The sequence below is a fragment of the Psammomys obesus genome, unplaced genomic scaffold (assembly GCF_907164565.1).
Source record: "Psammomys obesus unplaced genomic scaffold, mPsaObe1.curated_primary_1811, whole genome shotgun sequence".
In the NCBI taxonomy this organism is placed as follows: domain Eukaryota; kingdom Metazoa; phylum Chordata; class Mammalia; order Rodentia; family Muridae; genus Psammomys; species Psammomys obesus.
In genome coordinates, this window is record NW_026585644.1 from 50,673,257 (window position 1) to 50,697,571 (window position 24,315).

Sequence of the window (24,315 nt, forward strand, 5' to 3'; positions counted from 1 at the left end):
CAAGCACAGGAAAATGATGCAATCAAGAGTGAACATGAGGTGCCTGAGGTTGCTGACAGGCCTGACAGTGTACTAGGGTGTATATCTGTGTTTATGCATGTGTGCACGCCAGTGTGTAGAGACACTGGCCCATGCCTGCATGTGGGGCCCAATAGGTCAGCTTTGAGTATCTTCCTCTATCATTCTACCCAGTATTTTGTGAGACACAGTTTCTCGCTGAATCTGGAGGTCGCCATTTCAGCTAGACTAACTGGATCTGCCTGTCCTGCCTCTTGCCCTCTACCCCAGCACTAGGATCGTATGCATACTGCCATGCTCGCCTTTTACACGGGTTCTGGCACTTTAACCTGCTGAGCCTATCCCATAATATACTATTTTCCTGTGGACTTACTGTTTTTTTAATAAGTAAAAAGCATATACTCTAATGATAAATGAGCCAAGTTGAGGCTTGGTGGTAAAACGATGCTTGTCGTATGCATGGGCCTGTGTGTGGCTCCCAACACACACAATTGCACAAACACACAGGTTAAACATACAGCAAATGATACATGGCAAGAGAAGGGGGTAAAGCCATAGCACAGTAGGTAAACCAGTGATATAGCCATCTGTTTTCGTGCATTTTACTCTGTACGATAGCTATAGTGCAGCTATGGCTAAAATTCCTTCCTGAGGATCACACAACGTCTACCCCTCCCCTCCTGCGGTCCCAGCGACACACTAAGGCATAATTCTAAAGTTTTCCGTGGGAAACGGATGAGTTTACTAGGGTCACTCACAGAATAATCAATGAGGATTGATGGACAAAAGGAGTATGGATGGCAAGTCTGCAACCAGCACGGGTCATGGCTCCCACATGGCTGCACAGACAATGACTTCCCAGTCTTTTCCAGCCTGTATTCCTCTAAGCTCACTGAGGCCATGCACCATTAGGATGGAATTGCATATAACAGGTTGGGCAGCGTGGCTGGATACTTGGGGGAGAATCCCATTACCAGGCCCATCTTCTGAGGGAACATCAACAGTCAGCCAGCCTTGGCATGATAATCTCTTGCAGATGGCGGAGGTGGTGACAGTTTGTCTGGGAGAACAGTCTTGTAGGACAGTGTCATGCTTTCACACAACAGACAGGGTAATGGCTTTGTTTATATTGGTGTCACCACAAACTTGTACTACAATGTCATTAGGCAACGAGGTTTTTCTGCTCCTGTGTATTCTCCAGAAGCCATTGTCATATGTATTCATCACTGACCCCATTGTTATCTGTTGTGTGGCTGTATACAGGTTGAGCCATACTACCATTTGGGAGCTTGTCAGCTCTACCTGCGGCTTGATGCAGCTCTCCCATAGGTGTCTCCAAGAGGACCTGGAGGTCCTAGTGTGATGGAGCTGGAGAAACCAAGGCCATGCAGCACATAGCCTGGACACATACACTGCCATCAGGCCTGGCCCGGGCCAGTCTCTGGGACAGCTGCACCCCTGGATTAAGCAGAGCGACTGATTGTCCAGACTAGGGCTGTCCAGGATGGTCACCCAGGCAACTGCTCTTGCTTTGTGGTCAAGCCCCGCAGGAAGCAGGCAAGATCGTTTTCTAAACAGAAGAACTTGCTAAAACTCAAAGTTGCTTGTCACCAATATTAATTTATTTTAAAAGCCGATTGTATTATTGAAAAAGAGGCTGTGTTCTCTACCCATTCTGGCAATGGTTGGGGACTGCTTGGGGTACTGTCTCGAAGCTGTGTATGCTCCTGGACCCGGTGTTTTCTGAAACAGACAGAAAAAGAAAGGGTCTGATGAGGATGACACTCTAAGTTCCTGGGTCCGGCCACTGGCTGAGGGGTGGCTGACCCCTTCCCTTCACAGAGGTACGGACAGTGTTTTGAGAACTGTACAGGCTCCTTTTGGGAGTCACCATGAGGCTGGGAGGTGCCAAGGCAAGGGCAGGACAGCCAGTGACCACAGACACGTGCTGCGGATGAGGGCACAGCTACTCTCTCCTGACACCTCGAAGCACGATTCTCCCAGTGGCACTGGCCCAGGCAGTTCCAGCCACAGAGGGTGCCATCTTTCTCCTGGCTGCTGCCCCTGGTCTATCAGCAGGTGGCTGGAGAGACTGGATTCTGCTTCCCATGTGCCTCTCACTGGCAGCATGGGACGAGGAGGTGTGTCCCAGCCCCTCTGTGGATTCCAAGAGCTCTCACAATTAACTTCTTTCAGTTGTGTGTGTGTTTGTGGGAATATGCAAATGGGTCCGCTTGTGAGCCTCCTGACATAAGTCTTCTGCAAGAACAGCTAGGGCTCTTAGCGTGACCAAGTGAGCCTGGCTGCTCTTTTTGTTTTGTTTGGTTTGGTTTCTAGACAGGGTTTTTTTGTGTAGCCTTGGCTGTCCTGGAACTCACTCTGTAGATTAGGCTGGCCTCAAACTCACAGAAGTCTGCCTGCCTCTGCCTCTGCCTCCCAAGTGTTGGGATTAGAGGTGTGGGCCACAGCTGCCCGGCCTGAGTGCTTGTTTTTAAACATGTGTTTGTTTTGTTGAAATTCTTGAACTAAGTGTTTTGTCACAGGCTCTTTAAAGCAGAAATGAATGCTCTTTCCTCAGACTCAGACTTGAGCTCCTGGTCACTGCTCCCCGGGTTGAGGAGGCATGTACATTCGTGAAAGCCAAGAGAGCATCTCGGGCCCACAAGCACCAGTGTGGTGGCTGAGGGCAGGGGTTGTCTGGGCATGGTGGTACACACTTGTAATGATACCATTTAGGAGGGAGCAGGAAGATGAGGAGTTCAAGACCAAACTGGACTGTACAGACAGATCATGTCTTTTAAAAAAAAATGAGGAGGAACGGGACTTCAGAGGAAGCTCAGTAGTCAAGAGCACTTGCTTGCAACCATGAGGGCCTCAGTTGAGATCCCAGCAGCCATGGAACAAGGCAATCATGAGCTTGGATGTGCTTGTAATTCTAGAAGCAGGGAGACTTCTGGGGGTTTCTGGCTGCCTTCTTAGCTGAGTAAGCCGAGCTCTGTGCTCAGGAAGAGATCCTGCTTCAAAGAAATAAAGTAAGAAATTATAGAAATGGGCACCCAATGTCCTTCTCTGCCTACACACACACACACACACACACACACACACACACACACACACACACAAACAGAAAGAATGCAGAAGGCAGAAGAGGACAACAATGATGACAAGGGTTTCAGGATCCAGCAAGCCTGGGTTTGAGTGCCAGTACCCAGTATGACTCCAAGCCACCATTCTGTGCAGTGACTTTGCCTGGTAGGGGAGCCCAAGCCCCCAGCATGCTGGCTCCATCACCATCATTCACCGTTCTCATGCCTGGTCATGCCTGTCCTTGCTTGCTGTTCATTTTCTCTCTCCAGGAGGCAATGAGTGGACACAGCATCACCCTGAACATGGAACAGAGCAGCCAGCCTGGAAGATGACATCAGCTGCCCACAAAAGCTGCTTTTAAAGGCAGGATGTTTGCTTGGCCAAAAGCAAAGGAACAGCCTAGAAATCTAATCAAGTCCTGGCCACACGTCAAGGGAAGCGGAAGCCTTTATTAGTGCTATTAGTGGAGATTCATCGTGAGTGGGCAGGGCTAGCCCACAAGGCAAGAGATTATGGGTGGTACACACACCAGACCACCCCTCCAAAGGCTGACTGCTGTGGCTCCGTCACCTGGAAAATAACCACAAGGATCCTCCAGCCTTAATTTCACCATCACCAGGTGACCTTGACCCCAGACTCCAGCCCCTACTTGGTGGACACAGAACTTTCTAGTAATTTTCTCGGAGCTTGGTTATCATGATTCAGTCTTCTCGAGAATGGTCTGCCCTAGAGACCCAGTGTGACGTCTGATTCGGATAGCACTGATGCCACCAGAGTATGAGAATCCTCCAGCCACTGTCTATCTGTCTGTGATTGCACTGAGTGTCCCCATCATGCCTCCAAATAAAGGTCCCTCGGCAGCTGTGCAGCCCAGCCGCTCTGCAGCCACCACTCCGAAGGCTGCAGCCCTTGCCCTGGGGTCACCTACGCAGCCCAAATTTCACTTGTCCGTAACTGAGAGGCAGGGCACAGCTTTGGGGGTGATTACCTCTCCTCAGCCTGCAGAATACCTAAGTAAAGAATTAGAGTGGGTGGCAGAGGGTGCCTATGCAGTTGCTGCTCTTAGACCCCTATGGCCAGAAGAGGAAGAGGAGCCTGTCTGCTCTTGTGAGGGGTCCTCATAGAGAGGTATGCACTTCATCCCAATCTCTCAGGTCAACCCTTGGCAAAGCCTGCCTTGGCCCTCCGTACAGATGGGTGTTCTTTGTTAAAAGAAGGAATCTGACCTGTGGGATATGCATGTCACTCGCAATGAGGTACTGGAATCGGGACTAAGACCTGGAAACTAAAGCTCTCAGTTAGCCGAGCTCCTAGCTCTCATTCGGGCTCTAGAACTGTCCCAAGGAGACAGAGTTAATATTTACACAGATTCCAAATATGCCTTCCTTGCCCTCCATGTCCTCTATGCTTTCTGGAAGCAAAGAGGCCTCCCAAGTGCAGTTGGAGCCTTTGTAAAACGTTCCCAAGAAATCCCTAGGCTTCTGGATATGGTTCTTTTACCCACCCAAGTGGTTGTGACCCACTGTCCAGAGCATGAGGTGGAGATGACCCAGTAGCAAAGGAAAACAGGAGAGCTGATTCTGAAGCAAGAGAGCTGCTCTGGTACACCTAGACTGTCCCATCCTGGGGAAGAGTCCTGGCTACCTCTCGAGGGGCCTTTGCCTTTAAGACATCTAGACCCCGGAGGATGGTAGCTAATATCAAAGGACCACGTGTTGTTGCCAATGACCCTACAACGGAAAGTTTTGGAGTCCCTACATCACATGTATCGCCTGGGACAAGAAAACACACTAATTTTGAGGGAGGGGGAAAAATGATGTTTCTAGGACAAGGCTTACGAGAGACAATCCAGTAGGCAATACAGGGCCTGAAATGTGTCATAAAGGTAATCCTAAATAGAGGCCTGCAGCCTCCAATACCCAGAGACAGGGCATTTGTCCTGGGAAAGACTGGCAAGCAGATAGCTCCATTCCTGGTGAACCTAACTCCACACACTCCCAGTCTTGGTAGACTTTCACAGGGAGGGGAAAGGCTTTTCCACACGAAACAAAAGGCCACGGGAGTGATTAAGGTGTTACTTTCTGAAATGATTCCCAGGCTTGGGATACCTAAAAGTCTCCAGAGCAACAGTGGCGATCCCAGTCCTCTGGAAAGATTTTTTTTTAGAGGCTATAATGATCTCCCAAAGCAGCGGTCCTCAATCTCTGTGTCAAATATCAGATATCTTGCATATCAGATATTGACATTGAGCAAAATTGCAGTTATGAAGCAGCAACAAAATAACTGTATGGTTTATCACGGCATGAGGAGCTGTATTAAAGGATCACAGCATTAGGAAGGTGGAGAGCCACTGTAAAGAGACACCTAAAAGAGTTAACTCAGAAAACTGTCTCCCTGGGTGACACTGTTACCCTCTAGCCCTGCTCAGACTTAGGAACATGCCTAGTCACCAGGGCCTCAAAGAGGACCCCTGCCCTTTGTCCTGGAGAGTTGGTACTGGCCAAAACACCAGCCCCCAGTAAAGACCTTGCTCACCCCCTACAAGAGGGCTCATATCCAGCTATTCCGCCACTCCCATGGCAGTTTGAGCCTTAGAATTAGAGGCATGGATCTATCATACCCATGCCAAGCCCTGGACAGCTACTAATGCTTCAGGGGACTCCAGCAGACTCCTCAGAAACTGCAGTTCCAGCCACACCTTGAGCTACTCTTCAGAGTCAAGTCATTTCCCACAATGGAGGCACTGGTCAAGACGTCAGGTGTTTCCGTGCCTCTACATATACAGCCTGCCACAACGCTGCTGTCTTAGGCTAGAGATCAGCACCACAGGTTAAGCTTTGCTGTGGCCCTTAGATAGCTCCTTCCCCTCCCCCCAGCAATCTGACTGCCACCGGGCTTGGTGACCCTTTGTCAGCTCAAGAGCAGTTAAGAGCAGTTGAGGCCCCCAAGCCCTAGCAGCACTTAAGAGTGACCTCTGAGAAGGGGGAATGAGCTAGACTCCCAGGTAGACAGAGAGAGGAGCCAGAGCTAGGTAATAACAGTGACAAACTTTCCGAGATGTCCAGCTTCTTCCTCACCCTCCGGACCTGGGTGCTTAAAATACAGGCCTCCTTCTAGCAGCAGGCCCTGCGAATGGACTGGCTCAGCAGATTCAAGGCTGGACCCCAAAGGGTACAAAACAGTGTGGGCCAATCAACCATCCTGTCTTACTTCAAACTGACAATCCTAGATAAGTGGAGGAAAACTCTTCAAAGGTTTAAAAACCCTAGCCCTCAGAATGAGACCAGATTTTCCCAGCTTCCTGAATGGTCCCCCTCCCCATATTGCAGAAGGTCTTTTTCTCTGTGTGCCTGATGGCATGTGTGTTTCCTCACCCTCAATAAAAAACCTTTCTTCAACTACAAATAATAATAATAATAATTTCTTTTCATGTGTTTGTCTCCATGTATGTCTGTGCACCCTGTACATTCCTAGTGCCTGAGGAGTCCAGACAAGGGTGTCAGATGTCCTGAAACTGAAGGAAGAGATGATTGTGAACCACTATATGAAGGCTTGGGAACTTAGGTCCTTCAGAAGAGCAGTTTATGCTTCTAAGCATAGAGCCTTCTCTCCTTAAAAAAGAAAGAAAGAAAATATATGTATATACATACATATATACATATACACACACACATACATACATACATACATACATGCGCACACACACACACACACACACACCAGGCTAGGATCTACCTCTCTACCTCCTAGATGCTAGGAGGATTAAAGTCATGCACTACCACATCCAGCTCAAAAATGGTCAACTCCATTTCCTGGCAATGGTCCTATCTACTTTAGTAACAATCTTTCTATTTCAACCTTTTACTTTTTTAGGCTTCCGGAAGCCACACCACATACTCAAAGTGGCAGTTCTGGATGGCTGGCAGCGGCTCTTACATTGGTCACATCAATGTCAATCCATCAACGGCATCTGCTTCAAATAGCCAGGTCAGGGCACCCATGGCTGTCTGATGCAGCTACTGTAGTCTTGGGGCCCAGGGTGTCCTAAGTCAGAAGCTTCCAGACACAGCTACTGTACCTGGTCACTGCATCTACACAACTCAGAACACCCGTGTACCTTACTGGTCCCTCCTCTACCTACCCTGCCCGACCCATACATGTGGAATCCCAAGACCTCCCCCTCTGCAGCTGTGTCTTTTAGAATACTTACTGAAGTGACAGGCAAGAATCGGGGAACTTTAGATCGAAAACAAGAAGTAACAGAGCTTGTCATAGGTGGTTTCAAGTTATAGTTACCAGGTCCAGGGCCTTCATGCTAAAAAACATTAAAGGTGGGGTTGGGGGAGGTGGATATTTTATTTTCACTAAGGTTTGATTTATTTTAAGGCATTATTTGCCTTCTACAAATAAACACATGAATCAATGAGGTGATAGAAACTTCCAGATCTGGGCTTGCAAAATCTTATACCTAAAAAGCAAAGAAAGTGCAGGGCTATCTGTCTCAGCTGCCCCAGGTGTAGCCTGGAGAGGAGGTAACACACCTAAAGGTGTGTCTCAGTGAGGGTATCTATTCCTGCAATGAAATGCCACGACCAAAGCCACTTGGGGAGGAAAGGGAGGAAAGAATTTAACTGGCTTACACTCCCATCACTGAGGGAAGTCAGGACAGGAACTTAAACAGGGCAGGAACCTGGAGGCAGGAGCTGATGCAGTGGCCCTGGAGGGGTGCTGCTTACTTGCTTGCTCCTCATGGCTTGCTCAGCCTGATTTCTTATAGAACCCAGGACCAGGGATGGTCCCACCTACCATGGCTGGGTCATCCCCCATCAATCACTAATTAAGAAATGCCCTACAGCAGGACCTTATGGGCATTTTCTCAGTTGCGGCTCCCTCCTTTCAGAGGACTCTAGCTTGTGTTAAGTCCACATAAACTAGCCAGCACAGTGTCTCTCTCTGTAGCCCTGCTGGGGTCGCCACCGCCTGCAGGCTCCTGTCCCTCACTCAGCGCCCCTTCACCCGCATTCCTCCAGCCTGCCTGCCTGCCCTTCTGGTTGGTCTGCTGGTCAGTAGTGAATTGCTGAGCTGGGCTCTTAGTGTTAGAAAACATGCTGACTCTTTAATTACCTATGAAGGTAATTATCTGTTGTTTGAGTCTGAAAAAGTAGTCCCAGCTACTCAATGATGCAAGCACGATGCTATTGGATAAACATAGATAGCAATTAAAAAACAAAACAAACAAACAAAAAAAAAAAACAGCAAACACCCAATAGGAAAATTAACAGAAGACAATTCACAAAGGAGGAAATACAAAGATTCACCGAGAGAACTCATTTGTAACCAGATAACTTCCAACTAAAACAGGTAAAGGGTATTCTTAAATACAGAAAAAGGGGCTCAGGGAAGTGTGCAGGGGCAGAAAACGCCTGAAATGCAAGTTCTGGTTTCTTTGTAAGCTCAGCTATGGTATGTAAATATGTTTTTGTTTTCATCCCAAGTGTGGGGATTTAGTTGGTTTGTCCACACCTGTGGGGCGTGGCTTTTGGCAGCTGGTAATGGCCTGCCTCGTGCTGCACGGAGAGGGGCGTGGCCTAGGACTCTAAATACGAGAACCGAGAAAGAGAAGGTGTGGCCTGTGATGCGGCATGGAGTGTTGGCCTGTGGCTGTAGCAGTTTGGACAGACCAGAGAGATGTGGTGTTTTGGAGCAGACAGGAGAGAAATGCCTCAGGGCACAGCGGCCAGCGTGGAGGAGGCTCCTGGCTGCGTCTGCGGTTGACGGAGATTGGTATAGAGCCCTAAAAGAACCCCTAGACCCCAAACAGCCAGGAGAAGTAAAGGGGTCTGGACCTCTTCTCCCCACTAACCCTCTCTCCTACACAGGGTTGGGAGGTTGGAAGGGAGGTGAGACTTAAACACCCCAAATAAAGTAGTTTTAAAAACAAGCGCTCCAAACACTGATGTGGCTCGTGTTCTAAAACTAAAACAACCGTGGGCAGAAGTGAGGAGAGAAGAAAATAAAGGACCCAGAGATTAACAAGCATGGGCACTCCTCAGGGGCCATGGCATAAGTATAATTTGATCAAAGTTTCTCATTGGGCTGGCAAGGCCAGAAATAGCTTTAAAATGTACATGCCACCCCAGAGGTGGGGAGAAAGAAAGACAAAGAGGTAGTTGGAGAGTGGGTGCGGGAACCCAGGGCAGAAATAGCTAGTCCTGAGCCCCAGGGAGACAAGGTCAAATGAGCACCAACCCTGGATAATGCTAACACAGTATAACCCTTTTCTCTCTCTCCCATTTTTAAATAACTAGTGCTTGTTGCCTCAAGGATGGAGTGGGATAAAAACCAGAAATGATTCTTTCTGGCAGAATGTCTTGGCTCTGCTCCTAAAACAAGTTGAAGGAATGGATTGAAGATGGAAGAGAAAGTGGGGAAAATATTCAGGATTCTCTGTAATATCTGGCTTAATGTGTCTAGGTATGTATGTGGTTTTGGTTTTGGTTTTGTGGGGTTGGTGATCAAGCCCAGGCCCTGTGACACTAAGCAAGCACTACGCCACTGACCTAAATCCCAAACTTGTGAGTTCTGATTTCACTGTGTGGAGTTAAAAACAGTATCAAGGGGATGGAGGGACAGCTCAGCAGTTAAGAATGCATACTGCAAAGAGAAGGAGGAAGGGAGAGAGGAAGGGAGGGAAAAGAGAAAGAGAAAGGAGGAGGAGGAGAAAAAGAAGAAAACAGTAAGAAAAAAAGTTTGTTCTGCTCTTGAAAATTCAGGTTGGGTTCCCAGCATCAACACTGGGACTAAGAATTGCCTGTGGTCCAGTTCTAGAGGAGCTGACACCCTCTTTTGTTCTCTGAGAGCATGTGTGTATTCTTTTGAACTAATTATTTCACTTTTAGCATTCATCCTAAGAAAGATGAGACTTGAATTAAAATATATATATATATATATATATATAACCACAGATATCCACAATGACATTGCTTCCAAAAGCAAAAAATTTGAAAATAAACTGACCAGTGATAAGTTCCTGGTTAAGTAATTAGATTTAGTGCTGTTATGGCGATAAAATAGCTTTTTATTTGTTTGTGTTTTTCAAGACAGGATCGCTGTGTTTCAAACTCACAGCCCTGTGCTGGCTTCTGCTGTGTTTAGAGGCGTGGGCAGCCATGACCAGCACATAAGTTTTCAAGTGTCCAGAAGAAATGCATCACTCTTGGAAACACTGATATACAAGGCCAAAGTGTGGACTGGGAGAAGTAATTCCTAGTCCAGCCTCAGCTCTAAGAATCCACTTGCTATATTATCTTTAGGTAGAGAATGTATTGGATCGTAAACTGACATAAACAGATGCTACATTAGATCTTAGCTAATGGGCGGCCAGTAAGTGATGCAGTGTGTGTGTGTGTGTGTGTGTGTGTGTGTGTGTGTGTGTGTGTGTGCGTGTGCGTGCGTGTGCGCGCGCACCATTTCTAATAAGTAAGTGAATAATATAAACTTACAAATGGGTATAAGCTTAAAATTGGCTACATGGCCTGGGCACGATGGCACCTCTGCCTTCCCAGCAATGGAAGCTCCAGGCAGGATGGCAATTATGAGTTCAAGGCCAGCTTAGTTTACATAGTGAGATCATGTCTCAAAAACAAAGGATAAAGATAGGTAAACATGACACCAAAAAGGTGCCTAATGAGTCTTGGAATGAATTGTTCCACTGTGTTCACAGATTATCTCCAGGTGGTGGCATGTTGACTTAAAAATAACATTTTTTTCCCTTGATGATCTACATTTCCTAATTTCTTTACAATGAACAAAATCATTCTCAAAATATGAAAAAAGATATCTATTATGTAGATCAGTGAGTATGGAAACCGGATAAAGGAAAGGAGGGAGCAGAAATGAAAGCTAAGTCAGTAGAGGGGCAGAGTGCAGCTGTGCCCTGGTGGAGCCTGCTGTGGAGGAAGACCCCAGGGGTGTGTCACAGAGGGACAGACGACACAAATCACAGCAGGGATGAAGCACTAATGTCCCAAACTGAAGCATACACAGGGTAGAGATCATCTCAGCAGAAGGGCTCTACGTGGCGTCAGCTCTGCCATCGGCATCAACCTGCACCTGCATCGAGGGACTGTGAACAAGAAGTAACAGCCATGAGAACTGGACAGGGCCATTTGTGCAGCCCCTTCTCCTGGCTGTGACAATGGAGACTTTCAAGCCAGCTGAGTAGCTGACCAAAGATATGCTGCCCTCAGCATCTCCATAGGGCCCTGCCTTTGGCGTGGACGGAAACACTGCATCCTGTGCACTGTGCACTTTTCCCTAAGCCTGAGGTACTTTTTCCCCCTGAGTTTCCAAGCCAGGAGTTTCTTGGGAGTCTGAGCATCAAGCCTGCTGAAGCCCTGATGTGTTCCTGTTGCCACCCAGCAGCTTCCCTGTGTGAGTGGTCATCTGAGTCTCAGGGACTAAGCCGTGAGATGGGAAGAAATCACTGCTGCACGTGACAGATGGAATCTTCTAGTGGGAACATTAGGGAAGTGGACAGTCTCCAAAGCATAGTCCAAAGCCACGGGAACACCATGGAAAGCCATAACTATAGCAGGTAAGACTGGCCCACCAACAGCCAGAAAGCAGCTACCGCAGAGTGCCTGGACCAGTCCCACTGGAGGATAGCAAGGATGGTCAGGTAGCTGGAGATGTGCCGGGTTTTGGCCTAGTTCAGTGAGGAGGCTTTTAAAGCAATGGCTTGCCCTGTGTCTCAGCCCTCTAAAGATGAGATTTCTGGCAGCTCCTATGCTGAGGATCACCAGATCACCGGATCATGGAAGGTGACTGGGCAGGAGCTTCAGCTTCTCCTGGTGTGTGACGCTGGTCAGGAAGGGAGGCATGTGGCTCAGCAGCAGCAGTCAGCCCCTCTCCCACACTTGAAAGAAATGGTCTCCAACTCTTGCTTTTGTTAGGGCTGTGCTTTGGTATTTCTGAGTTCCCCAAATCTGACTCTCCCAGAGTGTCACAGTTAGATGTCTATTGCTGTGGTGAAACACCATGACCAAAGCAGCTTGGGGAGAAAGCTTATACTTCCACATCACAGTTCATCATCAAAGGAAGTCAGGACAGGAACTCAAGCAGGGTAGGAACCTGGAGGCAGGAGCTGATGCAGAGGCCACGGAGGGGTGCTGCTCACTGGCTTGTTTTCCATGGTTTGCTCAGCCTGCTTTCATATGAAACCCAGAACCACCAGCCCAAAGGATGGCCCTACCCACAATGGTCTGGACCGTCCTCCATCAGCTACTAATTAAGAAAATGCCCTCCAGCAGGATCTTATGGAGGCATCTTCTCAATCAGAGGTTTCTCCCTTTCAGATAACTCTAGCTGTGTCAAGTTGACATAAAACTAGCCAGGACAATAGGTTATTGACACTTAGCCCCTGGCTTGAATCCCAGAGCTTGAGGCCAGCAGAAACCACTGGCAACTTTTCATGAAGCACATCCCTGCACTTGGGGTAGAGTGGGGGCTCACAGCTCCACCCTCCTGATAGCAGGATGGACTTTCCCTTTGGTTGCTAATAAGGGCAGCTTTTAGCAACTGGAGCCGTGGGAGCGGGAGCGGATGAATGAACTGCGATCCTGACTGAGCTTAGAGTTTCTTACACCGGGGAAGGACACAGGCATCACTGAGCTCATCAGGAAAGAATGAATGAAGCTCCGCACAGGCCTGGTGCTATGGGAGGGCTGTGCTGTCAAGTGGGCTATTGCATGAAAGCAGAGGCAGGAGCTACATCTCGCTGCTGGAGACTCAAGCTTGGTTCTGGCTTGGGACAGCAATGGCACTGTAGCATGACAGGCCTTTAGTAAGCCCTCGTGTCCCCATGTGCACTGCTCCTCCAGCTAAGAGGATGTGACAGCTGGAGCAGCCTGCAGAGGCCACTCAGAAGCAGTAAGAAGAGCAGCTGTGTCCAGTGCCCGGAGCCTGTGCGCAGCAGGTCACACTGCCCCAAGCTGTTCTGTCGAGGTGTGCCTCCTCCACTGAACACACACAGCCAGTGAACACATGTTGTGCTCAGTTGTGTTGAATGGTGCATGCTGTCACTACCTACACCCCAAACAGTTTTAAGTCCCATGAGTTCTGAGTTCCCACATCCTCACAATAGGACTTCACTTGATCATAGGGTCTAGTTTACATTGAGATCTCGTTATCACAGTGAGTGCGTCTCCATTTTGGCTCTTCCTTTTGCCAAAAGGGGGACAACTGGACACAAACACTCCAAAAATCCAGAAAGAGAGAAAATACTACATGAAGACAAAAGGAGAGAAATAAAACAAGGAATGCCAGTGTCAAAAACATTCTAGCAAGCCCCACAGATAGAGTCCCAGTGTCTGCAAGAAGCCGCTTGAAGAGCTACATGTGAGCTGATGGAGAGAGGACAAGGAGACATTTGCAAGGCAAGACAGCTGGAGGAGGGGTTGATGCAGGAAGCGGTGACAGGGAAGGTCAGGGCAAAGAGAAAGGGACAGAGGCTGGAGAACAAGCCTGGAGAGGGCATACTGCTCGTTTCAGCTCTGTGGGGATAATTGCTGCATTGCAAAAGTAAAGGAAAAATGGTAACTTGCCTGTGCTGATCTAACTCACGGGAAAGTCCAAAAGCCAGGTGATCAGCAGAGTTGGGAGAGCTCACTCCATGCAGTTAACAGGAGGGCTCTCTTCCATTTACCTGATTCATGTATTGTCCCGTGGTTGGAACTGCTGCGTATGTCAAATCTTGGCCATACAAAACTAAATAGTTAAATCCCCACACCTTCACCTGCTGTGTGCAAAGTATTACAGTGAGGGATTTGGGGAGCTATTAAAAGCATTAGAGTAGCAATATTGACCACGGGATGCTGTGATCTAATTGCAAGGATGAGACCGATTCAGTCAAAGCAATAGAAAAAGAATTAAATGGCAGATATAAATGCTTAATGTCTCCATGCATTTCTCTCTGCCAGTCTGTCACTTTAAAGTCTTTTCTGAAGGTAGGTGGTATTGGGGGTTAGAATGGTGCTGTGTATTCAAATGTTAAGTACTGGCCCCCAGGGTCTGGTTGCTCTCCAAATGAGCACTTTTTCATGTATACCAAGTGTGTAAGTCTTGTTTCCTAATTTAAAATTGATTGGTTAATAAAATAGCTAGAAGCCTATAACTGGGCAGAAGAGAAGTAGGCAGAGCTTAGGTTCCTGGGCCTGGGGTCAACATGGGGACCACGGGGCAGGAGAGAGGAGGCAAGAAGCTGAAGAGAAGGAAGTCACCATGGGGCAGTGTGGACCATGAGCACATGGCCATGAGGGCCAGCCTGATGGAACACAAGCAATTATAGCAAGTAACTTGGGGTGTGTAGCTGGAAAATAGCAAAATAGCTTACAGGGTTGATACCTGCCCAGTTACTATGCTTTAAAGCTTTTATAAATCTAAATTATTTATAAAATGTCTCAATGATTTGGGAACTAGCTGGGATAGAGAAGCCCTCTAGAGAATCTACAAAAAGGTGGGGTTCCTCTCCAGCCTGCTCCAGCAGACAGCCACCCATGTTGCCCATCGTGAGTGCCCAGGAGAGCTGCCCCATCCCTGATGCCATCCCTAGCTGGCAGAGCCTCCTCACATATCTGCTTTCATTTGACCTTACAACAGCCTGGTGCAGGTGTTTTTCTCCACTGACCAAGTGAGAAAGAGAGCCTCAGAAAGGCCTTAGCCTCAGAAAGTCACTTAGCTCCCAGGCATAGGTGCACAGCCCTGGAAATACAAGTACCTAAGATCTAAGCTCTTTCTCTTTAAGGAAGCCAAAGTCCTCAAAAAGGACAAATGTCTGGAAAACCACCTTCCTAGTTGTCGTGCTTCTGGCAGGTATCAATTCTCTTCTGTAAGACCACAAGACCAATCTCTTTGTTTTAGCGGTGTGGTAGGAGGGTGCCAGCATCCCCAGTCCGTCCTAAGCCCATCCCCCTGCCTTGTGTGGGAGGAAGCCTCCATCTGTACTTACAGATGGACAGCTGAGGCAGTTCGGTAGAGAATCCCTATTTCACGGTCATGGTAATTGGCCCAAGGGTGTGACATGCCCTAAGCTTGCCAGTCAGAAGAGCCTGCCTTTTCACATCCCCTGGCTAAGGAGGCGAGATGTGGGTATGGGTCTCCTGTGGCTGTCTTAGCTCGAGAAGGAAAGACGTGGAGGGTGGGGATGTTCTGGGTACATGCACCAAAATATCCCACTGTGGGCTATCGAGTCATGCTGCCATCTCGTCACTACTGTGAAATATTAATCTGTGAAATCTGGGGCCTTTGAGAGTGGTTAAGGTTTAAATACAACCATAAAAGCATTGAGTCCCCGTCTAACAGGACCACCACTTCATAAGGGAAAGAGGAAAGAACCAAGAATGTTCTCACCAGCTGATGGCCTGGGCTATCTAATGACCACAAGGCCCGCATCTGCAAGAAGTGCCTCCTGGATGGACCACCTGCCTTGGGCCTCCCAGGCTTAAGTACCACGAGTATTGGTATTGGAGGGGACAACAACCATTATAAAACTTGATGTGCTGGCTGGTTTTATGCTAACACGAAGAAAGGAGGAAACCTCAACTAAGTTGGTACCAAGATAGCGGGTACCAACTCTGCTGTGACAGAGATAACCATGTGAGGAAATGTTGTGGAAGGACTTTGAAACTGTGAGCTAGAAGAGTCATTGAGTGTTGAGAGCTCAGTGGGCTGTTCTGTCAGAGCTTTAAAGATAAGAATGTTGAGAGCAGTGCAGAAGATGGAAGCCTGGCCTGTGGAGTTTCAGAAGCAAGCAAAGACTCTACCAGGCCCAGGTGCAGCTGAAGACCCCAGCAAGTTTTGGAGATGCCAGTACCATGGGATGACCACCCAGGACAGCAGCAATGGAGTGGAGCCAGCCAGAGCCTAGAATACAAGCTGTCACTCAGGAAACACTGGACAGGTAAACACAACTCTGCTGATGTTAACACCATTGGAAAAGTTGCACAGACCTTTTTTTAACAACAAAGAAAATTTGACAGGATAGACTTTTTTTGTTTTGTTTTGTTTTTTGAGACAGGGTTTTCCTGTGTAGCCCTGGCTGTCCTGGTACTCGCTCTGTAGATCAGGCTGGCCTGGAACTCGGAGATCCACCTGCCTCTGCCTCCTGAGTGCAGGGATTAAAGGCGTTAGCCCACCTCCCCCAACCCAACTGACAGTTTATTTTTAAATCCTAGTAGATCTGTTACTATATTTGAAACATATTTTCCAAAATATGTTATCCACACATACAGCTCCTCTGTGAGGAGACTGAACTGGGATCTGCCTTAATTGCGCTAATTTCCAAGTTCCATTCAAGCAGAAATCAACTTTCTGCTTTATTCAAGCCAACCATGTTTATTAATTACTTTCCATTCCGCATGGAATTTCAAGCTGTCAGCTTAGTTTTTAATTGAACTCATCCCTTAAATCCAGTAACAGCTGGAATGAGCCCACACTCTGATAATGCATCCAGGACATTTCCTCCTAAACGTGTTCAAAACAGACAACACAAAACTATCGCTTGCCTCTGTGCTCCTTCTGGTTCTATAATCCCTTATTCTGCATAGGGATGTCAGGTTTAAGAAATACCAAAACGTTTGGAAATATTGTTTACATCAAATAAAGAAGACATGATAGCAGATTTGTTATCTGATATCATATTTGCTTCTGCTAACAAGATATTATCTATCCTCAAAAATCGTATTTTGAAAAAATCCTAAGCTATTAGAAACAAAACAGCTATCTCACCAAGTCACAGCACCCCAACAGGGCCAGCAAAATAACCAAGTGCCTCATGGTCATAGTCCTTCCACAAAGCCTGTGAAAGCAGTTGGGCGCACATTTCCTGGTTCTTCATACACGATCTCTCCCACATTAACTATGTTATATGTTATTTGTATGCTGCACTTTTTTCTTTTTGAAAAACATTTATTTCGTCATTTATTTAATGTGTGTATATGTGTTTCAGTGCACGTGTGTGCACTGTGTGTCTGTGGTGCTTCTGAAAGCCAGGAGAGGGCACCGAACCTTCTGAAGCGGTCATGTGGGTGTTGAGACCCAAACTCTGGTCCTCTGGAAGAGCAGCCAGTGCTCTTAACTGCCAAACCACTACCTCTCCAGGCCTGACCATTGCATTTGTGTATGTATATATCTCTCTGCCTATCTATCTATCTATCTATCTATCTATCTATCTATCTATCTATCTATCTATCATCTATCTATTCATTTGTCTAGAGACAGGGTCTTATTATGCAGTTATCGCTGGCCTAATACAATATAGACAAGGCTGGCTTTGAACTCCTGGAGATCCATATGCCTCTGCCTCCCGAATGCTGGGATTACTGTCTGCTGCATATTAACTGTTCATTAAGTCATCAAACTTTGGGGTGCCATTTTATAATGGCACTGAAAACATATCACTTTAATGACTATAAACAGTCCTTTGGGTGAACATGTAAACTTCTTTAAAGATCATTTCCTTCCTTAGGGCAACTAACATTACTATTATAAACAACTCCTTGATAATGCATTTATTGTTTTGGTTTTCGTTTTCGTTTTTGTTTAGTTTTGAGACAGGGTCTTATGTAGCTTAGGATGCCCGGGCCTTGCAATGTAGCTGTTGCTGGCCTGTGATCTTGATGTTCTTCCCTCCAAGTTCAGTGCTCTGCCATTGAACGAAACCCTGGTTCTCATAGGTTCGTTTGTGTTTGTGTGAGTGAGTGCATTTATGTATGTGTGCCATGTGCACGCCTGGTGCCTGCAGGGTCTAGACAAATGTGTGGGTACCCCTGGAGCTGGAGTTACAGGCTGTGTGAGCTGCTGTGTGAGTGCTGGGAACTGAACCTGTGTCCCTGCAGAAGCAGCGGGGGCTCTGAGCCACTGAGCTGTCTGTCTAGCGCTGGTCATGTGATTTTAAAAAGCTCAGCACTCACTCAGCGTCAAACTACTCTGCCCTGGGCTGCACTGATGTGCACTCCCACCAGCGGCAGATGAGAAAAACTGAGTTTCTACAGCCCACATGCCAAGCAGGCAGTAAGGATTTTTTTTTTTTTTAAGAAAAATGGAAGTTTCGTTACCCCCCCCCCTTTTCCTAACAGGAATACTAAATGAAAACGTCAGTAGCTTCCACACATGCAATTGTGCAGAACATCTGATATCCTTAATGTCCATTCCATATTCTGAAACACTGGATGGATACAGTGTTTTGTTGTTGTTGTTGTTTGTTTTTGGATCAGGAGTCTTCTTTAGGTCATTTGTAAAACCAAGAGGAAGCTCCCATGGAGGCCAGCAGTTGCCTCACTCGGGTCTCTGGCTGGAGTGACGCAGGCTCTGTGCTGTGCATCTCTTGGAGACATCTTGGTCTAGGGAACCTCTGCTCCTGTGGTGAAGCATTTGGTCTTTATGACGGAGCTCAAAGCAAATGGTGACTGCTAAATTATGAACATGATCATCTTTCTGAGGGTGAAAAAAAGGCCCCTTCCCCTTACTCATGGTAGAGCATGTCTCCAGGCATTTACCCAAAACTGTGCTTAAAGACCCTCTTTGTGCCAGGTGGTGTTGGCACATGCCTCTAATCCCAGCACTCAGTAGGCAGAGGCACACAGATCTCTGTGAGTTTGAGGCCAGCCTGGTCTACAGAGCAAGCTCCAGGCCAGCCAAGGCTACACAGAGAAACCCTGTTTCAAAAAGAAACAAAACAAAACAAAAACTCTACACTGCTCTATTAGTGATTATTATTTTAATAACAACATCACCAGGGCTGGAGAGATGGGTCAGCGGTTAAGAGCACTGGCTGCTTGGTGTTTTTCCAGAGGACGTGGGTTCAATTCCCAGCACCCACATGGTTTTTCACAATTGTCTTTGACTGCAGTTCCAGGAGATCTAACACCCTCACAAAGGGCAAAACATCAATGAACATAAAATAAAAATGAATAAATCTTTTTTTTAATTTCAAAAACTCTAAATCATCAATAGGTGTTTTCTTGTTGTTTCTCCCTTCCCCATCCTTTTCTCCCTTCCCACTCTCTACCTTCTTTCTTTTCTCCTTTCCTTCCTTTCTTGCTTTGATTCTTTTTCTCTTTTGGCGCTAGAACCCAGAGCCCCGGGCACTCTAGGCAAGTATTCTACCCCTGAACTACAAACCAAACCATGTTATTTATATATATTAAAAAAAAAAAAAAAAAAAAGACAAAGTGGAAGGTGGGGCTGGTTGGCAGGGAAGACAGTTGTCAGGAGCCAGGGGGACACGAGAGGACAAAGGGGCAAATCGGTCAAAGTTCATTCTGTGCACATATGAGAATGTCAACAAAATACATTTGTGTAGCATTAATATGTGCTAATTAAAACACACTTAGAGGCTGGAGGGATGGCTCAGTGGCTGAGAACACTGGCTGCTCTTTCAGAGGACCTGCGTTCTAATCCCATCACCCAGATTGAAGTTCACAACTGTCTGTAATTTCAGTCCTAGGTGATCCATGACCTTTTCTGGCCCGCATAGGCAAGACACACATGTGGCGCACAGGCTCGAGTTCAGGCAAAACATTCATGCACACAAAATGTTAAAAATAAAAATGAAACATTTTTAAAAATTACGCATCAAATAAAAATATTTTAAATATCCCATGAATAAATTCTTTTTACTAGGCGGCTGTGAGATTATGATGCAAAGCCAATAAACAAACTCCACTGAGTTCCTCACAGGCCACAGCAAGAGCAGGAGAAACAGTGTGTGCATGCTTATTTTATAACTAACTTTGTTCTAAAAAGAGGAAGATGACCTCGCCAGTGTCTGTGCTAGACTGCCCAAGAGCTACAGGTGAGGTTTCTGGTGTCTGCAGGCTCACACTGAGTCAGCAGGGCTCAGGTGGCACTGTGCCCATACCGTAACCAAACCCAAAACACACTGTGGAGAATTAGAGAGGTGTGTGCCTTTAATCCCAGCATGTAACCCAGGAGGCATAAGCAGGTGGATCTCTGTGAGTGTGAGGCCAGCCTGATCTACATAGCAAGTTCCAGGTCAACCCCAAGACTACATAAAGAGATCCTGTCTTTAAAAAAAAAAAAGAAAGAAAGAAAAGAAAGAAAGAAAAAAATAATAATTAAAAATTAGAAGAAAATTTAAAAACATCTAAAGCAAAATTTAAATGTGTAGTTTAAAAAATATAAGGAAATACAGACTTCATCCTCTTTGACACATTTGAGCGTTGTGTGAAGAGCTAGATAAGGAGAAGAAAGCCAGCACATTCTTTTCTTCCCTGGGGCTTCTGGGCCAGAAGGCGATTAAAAAAAAAAAAAATCACCTAATTTGCTGACACCAAAAATTTTGCATTTTGACCTTTTGTATAAATAAAACCAAAGAATAAAGGAACCCCCCACAAAAAAAAAAAAAGCTTTAGAAAATATACATGTTATGTTGACATCTTTTTGCTGTGGAGTTTCTACAAACCAGCAACAGCAAAAGAATATTAAATGCCACTTGATGGGGCAAAGACTGTGACCAGACAGTACACAGTGGATTGATAATCCAAAGATGGGGATGGGGATGGGGATGGGGATGGGGATGGGGATGGGGATGGGTAGTAAACAAGGAACTTTCCCCACGGTCAGCATGCTTCACAGCTTCCCAAAAGTCAGCCTTGGGATAAGAATGTCCCCCTCAGGCTCACCCATCTGAATGCTTAAGTCTCCAGGGAGTGCTGATGCTTTAAAGGATTAGAAGGAAGGATTAGGAGCTGTGGCCTTGTTGGAGGAAGTGGGGGTGGGCTTTAAGGTTTCAGAAGCCTAAGCCAGCCCGAGTCTTTCTCTCTGCCTACAGCTCATGATGTAGCTCTCCAAGACTGCTCCAGCACCTGCCTGCTGCCGACATGTTCCCTGCCATGATGATAATGGAACTGCAAGCGAGGCCCCGATTAAATGCTTTCTTCTATAAGAGTTGTCACCATGTCTCCTCACAGCAATAGAACAGAGGCAAAAGACAAGAATGAAAAGCAGGGCATGGAAATGCACAATTGTAATCTGAGTACTTGGGTGATGGAGGCAGGAGGATCAGGAGTTCAGAGATCATCAGCTACATGGAAAGTTGGAGGCCAACCTGGGCTACATGAAAATGTCTCAAGGATAAACACAAATTCCTCTTGATGTAACACCAACACCCACCATGGCTGTCAGGTTGATGTGTCAGCCAGCTTCCCCCCCACCCGCCCCCTACTTGTGTTGACATGTTCGTTGAGCAATACACTGATATCTTTGATGTGAGGTAAACCCGCCTCAGAGTGAGCATACATCATTACCATCAAAGCTGAGCATTTCATGAAGCAGTGAAAAGTGATGGAGTGCCCAGATCCCAGGAAAAGCCTCTGGTGAAGCCACGAGAACCAAATGACACAGACAGACTAGACTGCTGAGATTGTTGGTGTTTCAAGAAAGAATGATTTAAAATACCAAAGGACTGAGAGATGCATTTAGGAAAATATAACTTGGTTATACTAAGTTGGCTTTTTGCTTGGTATTTTGGTTTTCCTAAGGTCAAACACAAAACTGGGTTTGGTAGGGTCAGGGTCAGGGTCGGGGTAGGGGGAACACAGTTGTCATCCAAGAACTGGAAGGCTGAGGCGGCGGAATCATGATCTTAAGGCCGGCTTGGGCTACAGAGCAAAGCCCTGTTTCAGAAATAAAATCGAATCTGGTAATAATCAAGATGCAGGCCGCTGAGATGACTTGGAGAGTCACTTGCCATATAGTCCTGAAGATCACATTTAACCCCAGGACCCCTGTGCCCAGAGTTATACACAAATAAGTAAAGAAACGTTAAAAGTCACTCTGCTGCCCTAAAATGTCAGAAAAGGTGAAGTTTATCTACATCTATCTTTACTCTTTTATATTTTTAGTAAGTTTTACATTTTGGGCTGGTCAGATGGGTTCGCAGAATAAAGTGCTTGCTGCTTGTCAACTTGAGTACAATTTCCAGTATCTCAAGCACCTACACCTGCAAATTTAGCTTGACCTCTGACTTCTGACCTTCACACATGCAAACACACACACACATATACACACAAATCAATGGCATTGTTTTTCTTAAATTTTTGAGACTGTGAATTTAATACAGTTTAGAAAAAAAAAATTGGAAGCAAAACCAAACATCTCCAATTTCATTGCCTAAGGCATGTTTTTGTTTTTCTTTTCTAAGACCACATGACACATAGCCCAGAAAGGTGCGTGCAGAATTTCACTGACGCAACACTTAGCCGATCCATCTCATGACTAACATTCAGAGACAGCTTTACCCGTGTCATTTAAAGAACTTAAATCAGGCCTGCTTAGCTCTTCACTGTCTGGGCAGTCATGTGGTTCCACTGTTATTTCCTGGTTTCTGTTACCCACAAAGTTACCCATGGAGCTGCTTCTTGGAAGAAGCCATGGTGTGGCCCTCACCCCTCTCTCTGCCCATGAAACAGTGCATGAAATCGGCCCCCATTTGTTTACTAGATCATCGTTACTCGGGCAGAGCCGGGAAACGGTGGCTTCTGTTTTTTCTGCACAGCCTTTGCTCTTACCTGGAGTTAAGAGGGGTCTTGTTTTCTCATCTGCACAAGTCACTGTTCCTATTGTCTTACCCCTCCCCCATGGTGCCAGGTGTTCTCAAGCTAGCTCCTCCTCAGGAGAAGTCCCCTGGGCATCTCTACTTTTATTCTAATACAAATTGGTCCTTGTTCATCCTGCTGCAGATGTCCACCTGGGAAATCTCACTGCTCTTCCGGATCCTGTGCCTTCTCTCTAGATATGTTCATTGTTTTGCTGCATTTTATCACTTGCAGCCTCATTTTAAAAGGGCATGGGGGGGGTCATTTTATGTGGTTTTTCATGTTTGAAGTGTTTTGTGGAGGTCAGAGGACTAGCTAGGATACTGAGCCTCACCTTCTGTGCTGGACGGTTTTATGACAGCTTGACACAAGGTAAAGTCATCTGAGAGGCCAGAACATCAGTTAAGAAAATGCTTTTGTAAACCTGGGTGGTGTTACACTTTAATCCCAGTGCCCAAGAGAAGAGGGAGGTGGGTCTCTGAGTTCAAAGCCAGCCTGGTCTACAGAGTGAGTTCCAGGGAAGTCAGAACTGTATAGTTAGGCTATGTCTCAAAAAACAAAACCAGACAAACAAAAAAAGAAAGCCACCAGAGGAAGCCACAGGGAGCAAGCCAGTAAGCAGCACCCTTCCATGGCCTCTGCATCAGCTCCTGCCTCCAGGTTCCTGCCCTGTGTGAGTTCCTGTCCTGACTCCTTCAATGATGACCCGCAATGTGGAAGTGTAAGCTGAATAATCCTTTCCTCCCCGTGCTCTCATTACAGCAACAGAAACCCTATGCTACCTTCTTTGTTGTTCACATTTGTATGTCAAACTAACCCACTTGCAGGCTCCTGTGGATTCTCTGTCTCCATCCCAAATCTTTCCTTAGGAGTGTTGGGATTAAACATACACACTACTGTGCACAGCTTTATGTGGGTGCTGGGGATTTGAACTCAGGTCCTCAGGCTTGTGTGGAAGTGCTTTACACACCATGCCATCCTCTCAGCCACACCATGTTTGAAAATATTTTTATTTCATCATCATAGCTGATTGCTAGCTTGGGTTGGACATAGGCTCCTAGGTTGAAAACTAACTTCCCCATCTTATCATGAATAGTAACTGTATTCCTGAGAAAACCTTCCTTTTCTGGTCATGGAATTCTGTCTTAGTTAAGTGTCCAGGCTGCTTATCTCCATCACCTCTGGAGGTTTATCTCACGGACCTGATAGAACACTGGCATACGGCTGGGATAAACTGAAATCAGCCAACAGCAGTGCCGTATACCACTGGGGTCAGTGTGGGGTTCTCTTCCCTCTGGGTTTACTGAGATTCTTCCTCCATCAATTTTTTCTTTCTTTCTTCTTTTTTTTTGTGGTTGGTGGGGTAGAAGGGTGCTGAGTATTGAACCCGTGTCCTTTGGTAGCTGGGCAAGTACTCTACTATTCACCTATATATACACATATGGCCTCCCATCTCCTTTCTGTATAATCGAGGTGACTCAAACTCCCAGATTCAAGCAATTCTCTTGCCTCTACCTCCCAAGTGGCTGGGACTATAGGCATATGCCATTGCACCAACCCCACCAGTATTTTGCCCAAGGGGCAACATTCCATA

At 46.6% G+C, this 24,315-nt stretch overlaps 1 protein-coding gene across 3 annotated transcripts in view; it reads right to left on the reverse strand.

Moving 5' to 3' along the window:
- Window positions 1–1,643: 1,643 nt before the first annotated feature.
- The window catches only part of Stpg4 (sperm-tail PG-rich repeat containing 4), a 44,755-nt gene continuing 22,083 nt past the window's right edge, over window positions 1,644–24,315 (reverse strand). For 2 of the 3 annotated variants that reach the window (XM_055619410.1, XM_055619402.1), the window contains 2 exons: window positions 7,316–7,420; window positions 1,644–1,761 (listed from right to left, as the gene is read on the reverse strand). In XM_055619410.1, coding sequence (XP_055475385.1) covers window positions 1,645–1,761; window positions 7,316–7,420 — 222 coding nt within the window. In that variant the 3' untranslated portion in view covers window position 1,644. The remainder of the gene's footprint in view (window positions 1,762–7,315; window positions 7,421–24,315) is intronic. The other variant, XM_055619418.1, reaches the window with a different exon arrangement.